Genomic DNA, 18,511 nt, shown 5'->3' with positions numbered 1-18,511 from the left:
AGACCAGTTTTCTTCTCGTTTTTGGAGGGACGTCCAGTTCTTGGTAATGTCACTGTTGTGCCATCTTTTCTTCACTGTTCCATGGTAGATCTAATGCCTTGGAAATTCTTTTGTCCCCTACTCCTGTCTGATACCTTCTAACAATGAGATCCTCTGATGCTTTGGAAGCTCTCTGTGGACCATGGCTTCTGCTGTGGGATGCGACTAAGAACATTTCAGGAAAGACCAACTAGAGCAGCAGAACTTTATTTGGGGTTAATCAGCACTTTGAGGCACTTTAAACATTTTTACAGGATTCTGAACACGGCTACATCCCCAGTTATAAGGTGTGCACACTTATGCAACCACATTATTTTATTTTTTTGTTTTTTCTTCCCTCCACCTAAAAGATTTCAGTTTGTTTTTCAATTGAGTTGTACAGTTTATAGGTCACATTAAAGGTGGAAAAAGTTCAGAAATTATTTATCTTTGTCTCATTTTTTTTTTTTTACAGCACAGAAACCTGACATTTTAACAGGGGTGTGTAGACTTTTTATATCCACTGTGTGTATACTTTTTATATCCACTGCTGCAGCTCTGCTATGAGGTTCTGCACCAGCTGTGGTTGGGGCTGCATATATATGTGATGCTGCAGCTCTGCTATGAGGTTCTGCATCAGCTGTGGTTGGGGCTGCATATATATGTGATGCTGCAGCTCTGCTATGAGGTTCTGCACCAGCTGTGGTTGGGGTTGCATATATATGTGATGCTGCAGCTCTGCTATGAGGTTCTGCATCAGCTGTGGTTGGGGCTGCATACATAGGTGATGCTGCAGCTCTGCTATGAGGTTCTGCATCAGCTGTGGTTAGGGCTGCATATATATGTGATGCTGCAGCTCTGCTATGAGGTTCTGCATCAGCTGTGGTTGGGGTTGCATATATATGTGATGCTGCAGCTCTGCTATGAGGTTCTGCATCAGCTGTGGTTGGGGCTGCATACATAGGTGATGCTGCAGCTCTGCTATGAGGTTCTGCATCAGCTGTGGTTGGGGCTGCATATATATGTGATGCTGCAGCTCTGCTATGAGGTTCTGCATCAGCTGTGGTTGGGGCTGCATACATAGGTGATGCTGCAGCTCTGCTATGAGGTTCTGCATCAGCTGTGGTTGGGGCTGCATACATAGGTGATGCTGCAGCTCTGCTATGAGGTTCTGCATCAGCTGTGGTTGGGGCTGCATACATAGGTGATGCTGCAGCTCTGCTATGAGGTTCTGCATCAGCTGTGGTTAGGGCTGCATATATATGTGATGCTGCAGCTCTGCTATGAGGTTCTGCATCAGCTGTGGTTGGGGTTGCATATATATGTGATGCTGCAGCTCTGCTATGAGGTTCTGCATCAGCTGTGGTTGGGGCTGCATATATAGGTGATGCTGCAGCTCTGCTATGAGGTTCTGCATCAGCTGTGGTTAGGGCTGCATATATATGTGATGCTGCAGCTCTGCTATGGGGTTCTGCATCAGCTGTGGTTGGGGCTGCATATATAGGTGATGCTGCAGCTCTGCTATGAGGTTCTGCATCAGCTGTGGTTAGGGCTGCATATATATGTGATGCTGCAGCTCTGCTATGGGGTTCTGCATCAGCTGTGGTTGGGGCTGCATATATATGTGATGCTGCAGCTCTGCTATGGGGTTCTGCATCAGCTGTGGTTGGGGCTGCATATATATGTGATGCTGCAGCTCTGCTATGAGTTTCTGCATCAGCTGTGGTTGGGGTTGCATATATATGTGATGCTGCAGCTCTGCTATGAGGTTCTGCATCAGCTGTGGTTTGGGCTGCATATATATGTGATGCTGCAGCTCTGCTATGAGGTTCTGCATCAGCTGTGGTTGGGGCTGCATATATATGTGATGCTGCAGCTCTGCTATGAGGTTCTGCATCAGCTGTGGTTAGGGCTGCATATATATGTGATGCTGCAGCTCTGCTATGAGGTTCTGCATCAGCTGTGGTTGGGGCTGCATATATATGTGATGCTGCTGCTCTGCTATGAGGTTCTGCATCAGCTGTGGTTGGGGCTGCATACATAGGTGATGCTGTAGCTCTGCTATGAGGTTCTGCATCAGCTGTGGTTGGGGCTGCATATATATGTGATGCTGCTGCTCTGCTATGAGGTTCTGCATCAGCTGTGGTTGGGGCTGCATATATATGTGATGCTGCAGCTCTGCTATGAGGTTCTGCATCAGCTGTGGTTGGGGCTGCATATATATGTGATGCTGCAGCTCTGCTATGAAGTTTTGCATCAGTTTCCAAACATTCCAGCCAGTGCATCAATGATTGACTGTAATAACCCATCCTGCTGGCAACTTTTCCCACCCTCCCCCTCCTGCTGCCAGGCAGAGGGTGGGCAGGAGCTGACCAGCCAGCTGTTCTCTGGACCCTCACCAGCTCCCCCCTCTCCCCGCCCTGCTCCCCTCCCACCCTGAGAACTGCTTGGGGTCGGATGTGGAAGGTCCCGGGTCAGAATTCCTGCAGTCAGGCAGTGGGGCGCGGTGCTGCATCCTGTCCTCCAGCTCTCATCATGCGGGCCCGCCTGCTCCCTCTGCTGCTGCTCTGGCACTGCCTGCTGGCCTGCACCGCTGCTATCTCCCGGCAGGAGCTCTTCCCCTACGGGGAGCACAGGGGGGACCTGCTGCTGCCGGAGGGGGACGACGAGACGTCCCAGGTGCTGCCGCTGGATCAACCCATTCTCTTCTATGAGGCGGAATTTAAAGAGCTCTATGTGAGTACATCCCTGTGCAGAGCTGTGCATAGGGCATAGACCAATGTATGATGGTGTATAGACCAATGTATGACTGTATGAGGGTGTATAGAGCAATGTATGACTGTATAGAGGATTGTATGGGGGTGTATAGAGCAATGCATGACTGTATAGAGGACTGTATGAGGGTGTATAGACCAATATATGACTGTGTATAGAGCAATGCATGACTGTATAGAGGACTGTATGAGGGTGTATAGACCAATGTATGACTGTATAAAGGTGTATAGAGGAGTGTATGAGGGTGTATAGAGCAATGCATGACTGTATAGAGGACTGTATGAGGGTGTATAGACCAATGTATGACTGTATGAGGGTGTATAGACCAATGCATGACTGTATAGAGGACTGTATGAGGGTGTATAGACCAATGCATGACTGTATAGAGGACTGTATGAGGGTGTATAGACCAATGTATGACTGTATAGAGGACTGTATGAGGGTGTATAGACCAATGTATGACTGTATAAAGGTGTATAGAGGAGTGTATGAGGGTGTATAGAGCAATGCATGACTGTACAGAGGACTGTATGAGGGTGTATAGAGCAATGTATGACTGTATGAGGGTGTATAGAGGAGTGTATGAGGGTGTATAGAGCAATGTATGACTGTATAGAGAACTGTATGAGGGTGTATAGAGCAATGTATGACTGTATAGAGAACTGTATGAGGGTGTATAGACCAATGTATGACTGTATAGAGGAGTGTATGAGGGTGTATAGAGCAATGTATGACTGTATAGAGGAGTGTATGAGGGTGTATAGACCAATGTATGACTGTATAGAAGAGTGTATGAGGGTGTATAGACCAATGTATGACTGTATAGAGGACTGTATGAGGTTGTATAGACCAATGTATGACTGTATAAAGGTGTATAGACCAACGTATGACTCTATAGAGGAGAGTATGAGGGTGTATAGACCAATGTATGACTGTATAAAGGTGAATAGACCAATGTATGACTGTATAGAGGAGTGTATGAGGGTGTATAGAGCAATGTATGACTGTATATAGGACTGTATGAGGGTGTATAGACCAATGTATGACTGTATAGAGGACTGTATGAGGGTGTATAGACCAATGTATGACTGTATAAAGGTGTATAGACCAACGTATGACTCTATAGAGGAGAGTATGAGGGTGTATAGACCAATGTATGACTGTATAAAGGTGAATAGACCAATGTATGACTATATAGAGGACTGTATGAGGGTGTATAGACCAATGTATGACTGTATAGAGGACTGTATGAGGGTGTATAGACCAATGTATGACTGTATAGAGGACTGTATAAAGGTGTATAGACCAACGTATGACTGTATAGAGGAGTGTATGAGGGGGTATAGACCAATGTATGACTATGGAGGATTGTATAGGGGCATAGACCAATGTATTACTGTATGGAGGATTGTATGGGGGCATAGACCAATGTATGACTGTATGGGGGTATGGACCAATGTATTACTTTATTGAGGACTGTATGGGGGTATAGACCAATGTATTACTGTATAGTAGGCTGTTTGAGGGCATAGACCAATCTATTACTGTATGAGGGTGTATAGACCAATGTATGACTATGGAGGATTGTATAGGGGCATAGACCAATGGACCAATGTATTACTGTATGGAGGATTGTATGGGGGCATAGACCAATATATTACTCTATGCGGGTATATAGACCAATGTATGACTGTATAGAGGACTGTATGGGGGTATGGACCAATGTATTACTGTATAGAGGACTGTATTGGGGTATAGACCAATCTATTACTGTATAGTAGGCTGTTTGAGGGCATAGACCAATCTATTACTGTATGAGGGTGTATAAACCAATGTATGACTATGGAGGATTGTATGGGGGCATAGACCAATGTATTACTGTATGGAGGATTGTATGGGGGCATAGACCAATGTATTACTGTATGGAGGATTGTATGAGGGCATAGACCAATGTATTACTGTATGGAGGATTGTATGGGGGCATAGACCAATGTATTACTGTATGGAGGATTGTATGGGGGCATAGACCAATAGACTACTGTTTAGAGCACTGTATGAGTATATAGACTGTATTACTGTATAGAGGGTTGTACGAGGGTGTATAGACCAATGTATGACTTTATAAAGGGCAGTGTGAGGGTATATAGACCAATTTATGACTATAGAGGACTGTATGACGTTATATAGACCAATATATTACTGTATGAGGGTATAGAGACCAATGTATGACTGTATAGAGGGCTGTATAGTGGCATATACAAATGTATGCCTTGTTGGAGGACTGTATGAGGGTGTATAGACCAATGTATGACTGTATAGAGGGTTGTATGGGGGCATAGACCAATCTATTACTGTATGAGGGTGTATAGACCAATGTATGGCTGTATAGAGCGCTGTACGGGGGCATAGACCAATCTATTACTGTATGAGGGTGTATAGACCAATGTATGACTGTATAGAGGGTTGGTGTGATCCAGTACATTTTAATGTATATGCTGCAGAGCACCTCATAGTCTGAATGTACAGAATCCACTGCAGGACGTTTTGAATGAATGTGGGGTGTGCGCCGCCCCGACCTGCGTGTCGCCGGTATGAGGGTGTATATAATCCATCACAGCGTGACTGTATGGGAGGCCCAGAAGGCATCGTTCTGTATGAAGGCTATTGTAAAAGTGCACAGAAGTGTCCGGCATCACTATATTATGTACAGAGCATAGAGCCATCTGCCTGCATGGAGCTGGGCATTTGGCCCTCTGTGCCAGCCTCTATATGTGCACAAAAATCTATAGAAGCACAGCACCCACATAATAATGACAATCATAACAGTGCCTTCATCCCAGCGGCCATTGGGCCACCATAAAAGTGACACTGGCAACAATATCACTAAAGTATGTAATAGTGTCCTTGGTGCGCCCATAACAGTGACAGCGGTCTTAATGCTCTTATAACGGTGACGGAGGCCCCATCAGAGTGATGGCAGTGACAGGGGCCCCATCAGAGTGATGGCAGTGACAGGGGCCCCATCAGAGTGATGGCAGTGACAGGGGCCCCATCAGAGTGATGGCAGTGACAGGGGCCCCATCAGAGTGATGGCAGTGACAGGGGCCCCATCAGAGTGATGGCAGTGACAGGGGCCCCATCAGAGTGATGGCAGTGACAGGGGCCCCATCAGAGTGATGGCAGTGACAGGGGCCCCATCAGAGTGTTGGCAGTGACACGGGGCCCGAGGGCCGTGGTATAATGTATATTGATGATTGAGTGATCTACGCGGTTTGTTACAATGTATCTTCTAGGTTTCCGTATTTACTGTATCCCATTATTAATATCCTTGTATCACTGGCGTCTGTTGTTGTCCTCCATTCTTTGTGATCCCAGTGAGGCGCCCGTAGCCTCCACCTCTGGCAGACGGCCATGTTTTGTACCTCGGCTCAGTGTACAGCTTCTGTCTCCCACTCTCATTGTTACACTATAGACAGTGTTTGGGCGTTCTCCTCGTGGTGAGATTTCTGGGGTGTAGTAAGTGAAGGGGGAATGTCCTGTGCGGTCTCTCGTACAGGGAAGTTATGTAATATGTAGTTGTCTGGATGTAATAAATCTCATGGACAAGGAGGGATGCTGAACAATGGCCTCCGACACCTGGCACCCCAGCCCATGCCACACTGTCGCATATTGGTGGCATACCGATGGCACACCAGCACTGTTGGTGCTATCTAATGGCACACTGGTATTCGGGCTCCCCAACCAGTGACATAGTCAGGTTTATGTTCCCAGGCCAGTAACATGCTGATCCTTGAGGTGTCAGTGCAATAAGAATGCTGACACGGGGTCCCAGTCTAATGGTCCAGAAGTCCACGATGAGCCCCGGGATTACGAAAGACATGAGGGTCTTACTTAAAGGGGTTTTCCGGGATTTAAGAAAACAAAAATACTTAAATAGGACTTCATTATAAATATATTCCTAAATACCTTACATTAGTTTTAATGGCTAGTTTTATCTGGGGAGCAATCATTAAGAAAAACAAAATGGCCGCTGTCCTATTAGTGCACACAAAACCTGTCCTAATCACACAGCAGGACACGTTACTTCACAACACTGAGGTAATGAGCTCTCCTCTTTACTTGTAAGGGATTATGATCCTGAATACAGATTAGAAGATCTTCAGCTGAATCTCTGTAGGAATGGAGTTCATGTGGAGGCATGAAGTACAGAGAGGACGGTGAGGTGTGGATAATAAGCAGCAGCACTTGTTTACAGTCTCCATTACCACAGTCTGTCCTGTCCGTCTTCTCTGTACTTCATGTCTCCTCATGAACTCCATTCCTACAGAGATTCAGCTGAAGATCTTCTCATTTGTATTCAGGATCAGAATCCCTGACATGTAGAGAGGAGGATGAGGCAGCTCTTCAGCTCAGTGTTGTGAAGTAACGTGTCCTGCTGTGTGATTAGGACAGGTTTTGTGTGTACTAATAGGACAGCGGCCATTTTGTTTCTTCTAATGATTGTTCCCCAGACAAAACGAGCCATTATAACTAATGAAAGGTATTTGGGAATATATTTATAATAAAGTAATATGGGGCATAGATCAATGGCACACGGACACTTGGGGATCCAGATCAATGGCACACGGACACTTGGGGACCCAGATCAATGGCACACGGACACTTGGGGACCCAGATCAATGGCACACGGACACTTGGGGACCCAGATCAATGGCACACGGACACTTGGGGACCCAGATCAATGGCACACGGACACTTGGGGACCCAGATCAATGGCACACGGACACTTGGGGACCCAGATCAATGGCACACGGACACTTGGGGACCCAGATCAATGGCACACGGACACTTGGGGACCCAGATCAATGGCACACGGACACTTGGGGACCCAGATCAATGGCACACGGACACTTGGGGTCTTAAATAAATAGCACACGGACACTTGGGGTCTTAAATAAATAGCACACTGACACTTGGGGACCCGGATGAATGGCACACTGGCTCCTGATACTCCTGTCAATTTTGAGTTCCCAGGCAATACTGTGTTGACACTTGAGGTTTCAGTCCAATAAGGCGTTAACCTTTGGGATCTCAGACTACCACCACCTCGGGTTCTAGGACACTGGACATGGGCTTGATAGCACTTTGTAAACGTGAACATGCCGCGTGTTCCCACAGCCGGCCAGTATTTCATGACAGGAGCCGGACGGTGGGACAGTCCGAGCTCCTGCACACAATGAGAGTCTATGCAGTAATTGAATCACTTGCTGATTTCCCTCCAGTTTGCATTAGTCTTGAAATGGAATTTTTCATCCCGGAAGGAGGGCACGTTCCTCCATGAATGATGCTGCGGGTTGTGTGTCCGCCATTACATCACAACGCCTCTCTGTCTTGTTTGTTGCCATGCAGTTTGGTTTCTAAGAATTCCTAAATCCCACTCACTGAGAACAGCATAGATGGAGGGATGAACTGAGTCACGTTGTCTGTCTCCAGTGTCCAAGTCTTTGCCGTCCCATTAGTAGAATTGAAGATGATGAGGGGGAGACCATACTGAAGCTTTGATCATGAGACCTTCCAGATAGAGACATCCTCGCTTGGAGGTATAGGCCCCCACTTAGTGCAGGTCTGAAGGACAACCACTAGGGTAGAAGGACTCCCAACGGGGACGTCATTGATCTCTGTGAGGAGATGTCTATCATTTATGGTGCATTGACATCTGGGGAAGATTTATATCAACTACTGAACACCATTGGTTCTGCCCAGTGGTCACCGATGGAACTCACTTAGCAGGTGTAGACTTAGGTTGGGTACGGCTGTATAAAAATGTAGCTCTGCCATGGTCAGCCACTCTTTTTCAATAATTGTCCTTACTAATATTTACAAATAGCCAACAATTCTCAATTTTAGAATCTGTATGATTATTAGGGGGCAATGTAATGGGGGACAACATCGGAAAATGAATGCTGGTACCTTGTTCTGAGGCAGAACCTAGTATTCAAGAACCAGAACAGCTATTTCCAGCAGTCCCATGGCAGTGAATGGAGCTCCTGGCTGGCTCTCCATTCACCACTGTGGGACTTCAAAAAGCAACCGACAACCTGAAATCCCATAGGTGGGACCTGCACCTATCTGACATTGATGGTGTATCCTTATGATAGCTCATCGATTTCTGAGATTAGCCAACCCCTTTAAAGAGCACCTGTCAGCAGGATCAACCCCTTTTAAAGCAGCCCTGTTTCACTCTTGTACGACGCCTTTAAGGCTCTCCAGCTGACTTGCAGACGTCTTCTTGGCAAGGAGCTGTAGTACAATCTGTTCTTCCAAGGCCACAGTGCTCCAGAGCAGCCCCTCGCTAACAACTGGAACAGCGTGATTAACATGTGGGAACGTATTGTTTTCTTGTCTGCGTTTCAGCCTTATTTGTAAACACTACAAGGGAGGGAACGATTAGAAAACGAGAAAAAGTCAAATCACGTCACCGAGAAGAGAAGAGTTTCAGATGAGGAGCCCATAAACCTCTGATCAGATTACATGCGTGGGAAAAGGTCTCACTGTGACCCTGGGTTTACCTAGTGGTTGGTCTGTTAGGATGTCTGGTTCCTTTCAGTGACAGCAATCAGAGATCTTGAAAACAACAATAATTAGCTGGGGCTTAGCTGCAGAAATGAGGGAGCAGGGAGTTACCCAACAGCTGCCCTGTCTCCCCCATACACTTGGCTCGGCTTGGCTGAGCATGCATGTGTCCTGAATACGGATAGGGCCATTTGCTTTCAATTCTGTACTGTGCGTAGCGGTATAATGTGTATGGCTGACCACTTAAGGTCCCAGGAGGGTTTGAACCCCTCCAATCAATGTTTTATTCTTGGAGAACCTTTTAAATAAGGACGGGCCATGACCACCAACATAAAAAAAAAAAAAAAAGGTCCATCTCTGTAATATGGCCGCACAGAACGTTACTGGAGAAAGTATTAGGATAAATCTAAATTTAGGGTTTTAAGCCATTCACATTTCTTCTCTTTCTTCTTCAGGTAGGGACCAATGGGATCATCTCCCCTCACGACTTCCCCCGTGAGACACAGTATGTGGATGACGGCTTTCCCACTGACTTTCCAGTCATCGCCCCCTTCCTGTCTGATATAGACACGAGTAACGGCAGAGGAAAGGTTTACTACCGGCAGGACAACTCCCCTGAGACCCTCAGCACCGCGGCCAGGCAGATTGAGAAAGGTTTCCCAGAGGCCTGCCTTCTCCCCTATCAATGTTGTGCTGGTGACCTGGGAGAACGTGGGGCCGTACGAAGAGGTGACCAGACATTCCGAGCCTTCCAATAAGGTAAGAATCTCCAAGAATCGAAATTGAAATACTTGTAACTATGAATCTTTGGTCATAATAGATACACTAGCTCAGTGTTTCCCAACCAGTGTGCCTCCAGCTGTTGCAAAACTACAACTCCCAGCATGCCCGCACAGCCAAAGGCTGTCCAGTCATGCTGGGAGTTGTAGTTTTGCAACAGCTGGAGGCACACTGGTTGGGAAACACTGCACTAGCTGACAACTATAGTTTTTAAGTGGCTTGTCAGGCGGCATTCACTAAGTCATATTACTTAGGTCTTCCGCTTAAAAGCTATGTACATCTTTGGTGACAATTTTTTTAATTAATGCATTGTACTCAATTTGTGCTAAAAATCATTTTTTCACTTGGTGTTTAAAAATGTTGAGCCCCTTTCTCTGTACAGCCTTGAGATTCTTTAGTTTTGCAGGCTCTGTATTTTTACAATTTCCCATCACCTTATCTCTGATCTCTGACCTTATAATCACCCATTATTACTGATAAAAATGTGGCTTAAATAAGTGTTTGACTTTTTAGTAATTTAGAGATAAGGTTTATTAGATAACCAAGATGAAAGTAGGAGTCAAACAGTTAACCCTCTGTGACAGAACAGCTGAACATTTTTAATAAAGACCAATTGAAAGAAATATATATTTAGCCCACAATGAGTAAAATGCAGTCATAAAACAAAAATAACCCCGAAGGTGTACATAGCCTTTAAGGGGCGGTATCTTTTATGGATACGATATCAATTCCTATGGATGTCCATGTAGCCTAATCCAGTAACCGCCGCACAGTAAGACGGCTGAGCCTCAGTAAAGGGGGAGACAGTGAAGACCCTCCCAAGAATCCGCTCACTCTAGCGTTACATTGAGTTGCTCTCCGCTCCATCTTATGGGTTGAGGGGGAACTTCTGAAAGTTAGGGCTCATGCACACGAACGTATTTTCTTTTTGCTTCCGTTCCGTGTTTTTTTTTTTGCAGACCGTATGCGGAACCATTCACTTCAATGGGTCCCCAAAAACAAAGAAAGGCACTCCATGTGCATTCTGTTTCCGTATTTCATATTTCTGTTCCGCAAAAAAGTAGTGCATGTCCTATTGTCCACAAATCACGGCCCGAGGCCCCATTCAAGTCAATGGGTCTGCAAAAAATACAAAACGCACACGGAACACATACATATTTTGCGGATCCATACAGTAGAAATGCTATGCCCAGCCCATATTGCTCATGTGTTTAATGGTGATTAATAAGTTACTGTTTTAGTTTCCGTTCCGCAAAAAAACGGATCGCATACAGAAACCATATGGATATGTTTTGTGGAATAATGGAACGGAAGAGGACTTAAAGCTGAGGGGGAAAAAAACCTCAGATATGGAACAACGGATCTGTGAAAAATGGGCCGCAAAACAACAACGGTCGTGTGCATGAGCCCTTAAAGGGGTTTTCCGGGTATTTAATACTAATGACCTATCCTCAAGATAGGTAATCAATGTCAGATCTGCAGGGTTCTGACACCCTGGCAGCCTCACCGATCAGCTGTCTGAGGGGGCCGCGGTGCTCCAGTGAGCGCCAGGGCCTACTCGCAGCTTACCAAGCGCAGCTCTGTACATTGTATAGCAGCTGTGCTTGGTATTGCAGCTTAGGCTACTTTCACACTCGCGTTTGGTGCGGATCCGTCATTGGTCTGCACAGACGGATCCGTTCAGATAATACAACCCTCTGCATCCGTTCAGAACTGATCAGTTTGTATTATCTTCAACACAGCCAAAACGGATCCGTCTTGAACACCATTGAAAGTCAATGGAGGACGGATCAGTTTTCTATTGTGTCATAGAAAACGGATCCGTCCCCATTGACTTACATTGTGTGTCAGGACGGATCCGTTTGGCTCAGTTTCATCAGACGGACACCAAAACGCTGCAAACGGCCTCCAAGGCGGAATGGAGACAGAACGGAGGCAAACTGAGGCATTCTGAGCGGATCCTTTTCCATTCAGAATACATTAGGGCAAAACTGATCCTGAACGGATCTCACAAACGGAAAGCCAAAACGCCAGTGTGAAAGTAGACTTAGCTCCATTCACTTGAACTGTACCTAGGCCATGTGACCTAGAAAGAGGTCGCAGCACTCGCTGAACTCTGCGGCCTCTTCAAACAGCTGAAGGGTGGGGGTGCTGGGAGTCGGACCCCCCGCCGATCTGATATTGAGAACCAGTTCTGAGGATAAGCCATCAATATCAAAATCTTGGACAACCTCTTTAAAGGGGTCACCCTAGGCCTTACCATCTGCCTTGTTAGGGCATATATGGACATTGTGTAGGGTTCCCCTGCTCATGGCTCCAGGTAAACCCGGGGCCTTCCATATATCACGTTGATGACAATTCGTTTGATATCTGTCTGGCCATGGCCTCTCCAGGCAAAATCAATTAGGATTTTTGGGAGCTGGACGTGATGGTAAATGTGATGGTATTTGCACCTCTTTTTGGTCACCCAGTCTTGAGTTTTGCTGGGATTGAATCATGGACCTGACGGCCACCGCGGCCTGTGCTACGCTGCGGTCAATGTGCGGTCGCCTCTAATGTTACCCACGGCTGTTTTATGAATATCTTCAAGACCTCGCTTTATCCCTCAGATTGCAGACTTTTCTTCTGTTTTCTGCTTCCCCTGGGAATTTGACCAGTTCCTTTTACCTGACCCCCGGCAGCTCTTGTTGACTCAGCTGTAAGCGCCCCCTCGATCTGCTCTCCCATCTGAAGTGTCATTGCATCTTCATCCTCATACATGAAGTGCACGACTACCGTCTAACTCCTCGTATGCACCACTGCATGTGAATTTCCCAGCATGCTTTTTTCCCACCTTGTTCCCATTTGCGCACCCCCCCCCCCCCCCTTAGCTAGCCTGCAGTGACTGTTTATACCGTCATTACCATACTCCGCTGCATGTGTCATTACAGGCTCCCCCCTGCCAGGATCAAGTGCAGAGCCTCCGGTGGGGGGTCAATTTCCAGATCACGTTAAGTTTATTTGGACAAGGCTTTTTCCTAAACTAATTAAAAAGGGTCTTTGTAGCCGGAGGACGGGGGTTTTGTGTGTTTTTACAGAAAATACCAGCGTGAGGGGGAAAAAAAATTAAAACTTGTAAACTGGATTTTATGGAATGAGATGGTGGCACAGCTGCAGACATGCTGGAGGAATGGGAGCATCCTCCCGTCAGTCCGACATATGGAAGACATTCCCGTCACCTGGTGAGCGTAGCTAATGGCGGCTCCTACAGATTATTGCCACAGATTTCTGTTACTGGAATGGGAGGCAGGGATGAGTTTCTTGTGCCTGGCTTCAAGGAATGTGTCGATTTGCCTAATAATAATTTAATAGAGGGGAGGATCCAACATTCAGGGCCTTCTTCTTATAGTCAAAGTAATGAGCGGCTCTCTGGAGGACCCAAGAATTGATTAAAGGACTTGATTGTAATGGGAACTGTGTAATGCCTCTCTTCGCCTGTGGTAGTGCTGCAGGACAACTGGTTACCGCTGATCATTGGGGTCCCAGCAGCAGGACACTTTTGTTATCCTCCGTTCATACTGCAGAGGATTTTTGACACACTGTTTTCCAGACCGCGTCCAGTCTTGGTGTGGTTACCGCACAGGCACCCCGTGAAACCGCACCGGGAGGTGGCTCACACTTCAGCCCCATTCAATTGTGCCAAACCTAGAGCAGGTCCACGTGAAAACCCACGGCAGAAACCGCAGTACTGGGATTTGCCATGGATTTTGTCACAGTCTGAACGTTCCCTTTGAGTTGCCGTTGAGGTTTCTTGATCAGCGCTTCCTAATGACATTGCTGGCTGTCGTATTGTTCGGCTGGATCTTAGCCCCAAGATGCAGGAAATCCGTAGTAATGAAGGAATGCACCTGAACATGGGGCAGATATGGAGACCTTGAGTCATGCAGTCATATTGTCATCCAGGGAGCTAACGTGGAAAACATCCTCCAGGACATCTTTCCACCAGCTCATTGTTACCCGGCTTCCAGTTCTTCCTCCGGTGACTTTATCTTCACCATACCTTCTTGGCTGAATCCGGTCAGTAAAGGTAGAACCAGTCCAAAGAAGCGCCTAGAACATGGCGTTTGGAACTGGCAGCTAACTTTATGGAGATTCTCCTTGACTGGTCGTCTACGCTCTTGGATCTAAGATCTGCAATGTTATGTTCTGCCCTGATGAAACACTGCATCCTTATCAGTATACTGGAAATGTCCTGGCAAACAGTTGGGACTGAGACTCTAAAGGCTTCTCGCCCAGTACCAATAGTCACACTGATTGTTGACTCTAGGTTTGGTTTTCTGATTAACCTTCCACCTTCTTTAAAGCAGAGCTGTCGCCTCTCCTGACTTGTTTGTTTTAGTATTTACTTGCATTTCCCATGTAACACCCATCTGAACCTTCATTGCTAAACTGCTAGCAAATCATTCATAAGCTGTCCATTGTATAGTGGCCGTGCTTGGTATTGCAACTTAGCCCCATTCACTTGAATAGGGCTGAGAAGCACATAGCCCATGTGACCGATGAACGTGATGACACTAGCCGAGGCCTCTTCAAACTGCCGATTGGTGGAGGTGCCACTTGGTGGTAAAAAACAAAGACAAACTATACAGTTCCAGGGAAAAACTTGACTTAAAGGGGTTGTCTCACTTCAGCCAGTGGCATCTATCATGTAGAGCAGGCATGCTCAACCTGCAGCCCTCCAGCTGTTTCAAAACTACAACTCCCAGCATGCCCGAACAGCCTACAGCTATCAGCCTACAGCAGGGCATTGTGGGAATTGGAGTTTTACAACAGCTGGAGGGCCGCGGGTTGAGCACGCCTGATGTAAAGCACGACCACCACTGCTTGATTGCAGGGTGGTCGTAACCCCTTGGATAAGAGCAGTGTATAATGTGATGGAAAAATGAATCCAGCCAGCAAAGGAGTCAATATGGAGAATCACAATGCATTAGTAAGTGCCTTGTATTAACGTCCTCTACATGATAAATGCCATTGGCTGAAGTGAGAGGACCCCTTTTAAGTCGAACTTTACCCAATCATTACATCCTATCATAATGCCCCTTTTTACAAATGCAATTTTTGAAAACTTTTACAGCAATTTTGTACAATTTTTTTGTGTTGTAAACCGAAGGACTATTTAGATCTCTTGGGATGCGGAGGCTGTGAGAATCCCGCTATGGTCTCCATTACGCTGCCCCCGTTACTTCAGCAGACTGCACTGAAGCAGGACGGATGTTATTCGCAGTCTGGGTTTTTGGCACTCGCAGTCCTGGGTGTCCTTTCTAACAGAACCGTCCCTGCGAGTGCTCTTTGATCCATTGTTTCTGGGGCCGTGCAATCTGCAGCCGCTCAGCAGTGTAAAAAAGTGCAAGCGAAACACTAATGAGGTGAACGGCCGCCTGCTCCGCTCAGATGGAAATGAATATTTCCAAGAAGTGTTTTGGCAGGAACAGAATTGTTGTCCTGCGGGCAGCCGGGTAAAGGAATGGGGCAGTTTGTTCTTTTTCTATTCATGAGAACTGGCAATTCCTTTTTCAATAGTGGCTGCACATTTCTAATATACCTGTGGGTGTGGGCCAATGTGGGGGTTGGTAGGAGATGTCGAAAGTTTTCAGTAACAGCAGTGTACTATAGGTACCATACTGACGTTGGTAATGAAAGGTTTTTTTTCTCAAACAATACTTATCCCCTATCCACAGGATACATGTCTGATTGCTCAGGAGCCCACAGCAGGGACCCCTCAAAGATCATGAGATCTGGGGTCCCTGTGTTCCCCCCCATTTGAATGGAGCAGAGCTCATGCTATACCCTACTATCTCCAGCACTCCTATAGATTTGTGGTGGCACGAGGGTTGAGGACACACAGGACCCCATTCTTGTGATTGGTAGGGGTCACAATGTGGATAGGGGATACATATGGGAAAACCAATATAGGCACCACATGTGTACCCGGTATAACTTTGCCATATATAGGGGGGGGGGGGTCAGCAACACAAGGTTTCACCCAATGCAAGGTTCATAGTGATGGTGTCTAGGTTGCAGTATTAATAAGTTGTACCATCTCCTCACGTTACATTACCGTAGGTGACAACATTAAAGGTGAGGAATGACTTGGTTTCTCTTGGCCATCGTCCAGTATACATTGCCTGCAAAGAAGGCCACCAGTAGAGCCTATGGCCGCCATGTGTATATATATATCAAGAGTTGACTTTGCTGACCAAAATGTCTTTTGTTTCCACAGTTTAACACATTCCAGGCTGTTCTAGCTTACGATGAATCCGATTCCTACGCCATATTCCTGTACCCTGAACATGGACTCCAGTTTTTTGGGACCAGGCCTAAAGAGTCCTATAACGTCCACCTTGAGCTCCCAGCCAGAGTGGGATTTAGCCGAGGAGAGTCTGAAATCTTGAAGAGAGAAGCTCCTTTTTATAGCGTCACCAACAGTGAACAATCCGTGAAGAATCTGTATCAGTAAGTGCAACCTACCATCAGATGTGGCCTAGAAGAATTCATTCCATGTCACATGTCAAAATGGTCTCAGATAGTATGGAAAATCCAGTCTTGCTGGCGCCAGACGATAGAAATCTGGCCTTGAGAATGGCGGCCTTGATTTTCTCTGTCTAAATACATATTCTTCCTCTTTTATATTTTTTTAGAACAAGTAATGTTGGGGTCCCGGGAGTTTGGGTCTTCCACATTGGTAGCATTTCCGAGCTGGACAATGTGATACCGGCTAAAGTGGTGAACGTCCATGCCCAAGAACGGTTCATACCTCTGATCAACTCCCACAATGATTTCCCTGAACGCGGAGAGCAAGAAAACCATCTCACTGGGGACAACAACTACGATGAGAATTACGATGATACAGATGGGGACTACCCTCCTGGTCCAACTACGGAGCAGGCTGCAACGGACAATGCAAATGTCAACACTGGATTCTTGGGCATCGATGATACGGCCACGCTGGGTATCGTTGAAGAGGCGGAACAGGAGTCATTACCCTACTATCCGCCCAACAACCCTTTACCTCCATCTCAGAACGAGCCTAGCTGGACTCCGTATGGTTTAGGGAACCCCTTGGGGGAACCTCAGATCCAGCCTTCAGATAATAGAGATCTTGGCAGTGAACCATCTTATGAGACCAGAAAATATCCTTCTCAGCCATTTGTGACGCCAAATCCGCAAATCGATCAAGAGATTCCTGATTTGGTTTTTAGGAGCGGTCGCATTAATGGATACGATGAGACGGGAGGATTTGACACTGACGGTAAGTACAAATGTCGTACAAATAGGTCGCCCTCTACTGCCTGCGGTTTCTAGCAATATGGTGTTGCCCAATCTTCCAGCTCGTGAGGAGCCTCCTGGAAATTCTGTGAGACTTGACGTGAAAAATTGAACAGCAGTTCTTATCATCAAAGTAATGGACACCATGATGGAGGCTTGATAGACTCATTATAAGTCGGTGGGGTCTGTCAGGTCCTGTGGGTGTCCATCCTAGGATGGTTCCAGAACTCCATTGTATTAGATTTTCTAGTTCTGTGGCGGAGGAGAAGGTGTGAACAGAGCCTAATCATCACATGCCAGTTGTGGAATTTTTAGAATTTTCCAGTTTTCTGAACCTAGAGAGTCTTAAAGGGTTTTTTCAGGACTTGGATAATGATGGTCTATCCTCTGGAGGGGTCAGTATATGATTGGTGGGGGGGGGGGGGCATGCATCCCCACTGATCAGCCATTTTTGTATGGCATATCCACAGATGTGCTGTGAACGTCTGATAGATGTGGGTCCCTCCTCTCAAGAATGGCGGCCACCTCTCCATCTACAGCGGGTGGAACCTCCGTCCTTGCGCCGTAAATGTCTGAGATGGGAATACCCCTTTAAATGCTTTCTTGCAAACGTTGCAGCGGCAGTGCTGACCTCTGAGTGCGGCCTGGGTCTCGCTGAGAACTTTTTGAGATCCTTTCGTTTGATTTGATTTGATGAAACACTTTGACATTTTGCCTCCATTTCTCTCGTCTCCAGTGCTCACTTTTAACCCCGTCAGTAGAGAGACCTGCGAGAGGAAACCTGGGCACTGCTCACAGTACGCCTTCTGCATTGACTACGCGACCGGATTCTGCTGTCACTGCCAGGACAATTACTACGGCAATGGAGTGCACTGCTTACCCAAAGGTAACCTGGGGCCGAGTATAGGGTCCTGTTCTTCTGGACCTAAGTGGCTTTAAGGGGATCTCTAGAATTAGGAAAAACGTGGCAGCTTTCTTCCAGTAACAGCACCACCTCTGTCCATGGGTTGTGTCTGGTATTACAGATCAGCTCCACTGGAGTGATTGTGGCCGAGCTGCA

The 18,511-nt window shown here is 46.6% G+C and overlaps 1 protein-coding gene across 1 annotated transcript in view; it reads left to right on the top strand.

Moving 5' to 3' along the window:
* The first annotated feature begins 2,466 nt into the window (after positions 1–2,466).
* Positions 2,467–18,511, top strand: part of NID2 (nidogen 2) — a 51,361-nt gene continuing 35,316 nt past the window's right edge. Inside the window, 6 exon segments of the mRNA XM_044272439.1 lie at positions 2,467–2,754; positions 9,822–10,034; positions 10,036–10,125; positions 16,406–16,638; positions 16,824–17,434; positions 18,188–18,337. Coding sequence (XP_044128374.1) covers positions 2,476–2,754; positions 9,822–10,034; positions 10,036–10,125; positions 16,406–16,638; positions 16,824–17,434; positions 18,188–18,337 — 1,576 coding nt within the window. The 5' untranslated portion in view covers positions 2,467–2,475.

The sequence above is a fragment of the Bufo gargarizans genome, chromosome 11 (assembly GCF_014858855.1).
Source record: "Bufo gargarizans isolate SCDJY-AF-19 chromosome 11, ASM1485885v1, whole genome shotgun sequence".
NCBI lineage: Eukaryota > Metazoa > Chordata > Amphibia > Anura > Bufonidae > Bufo > Bufo gargarizans.
Note: the sequence above shows the minus strand (reverse complement) of the source record. Positions and strands in the feature narration are given on the sequence as shown.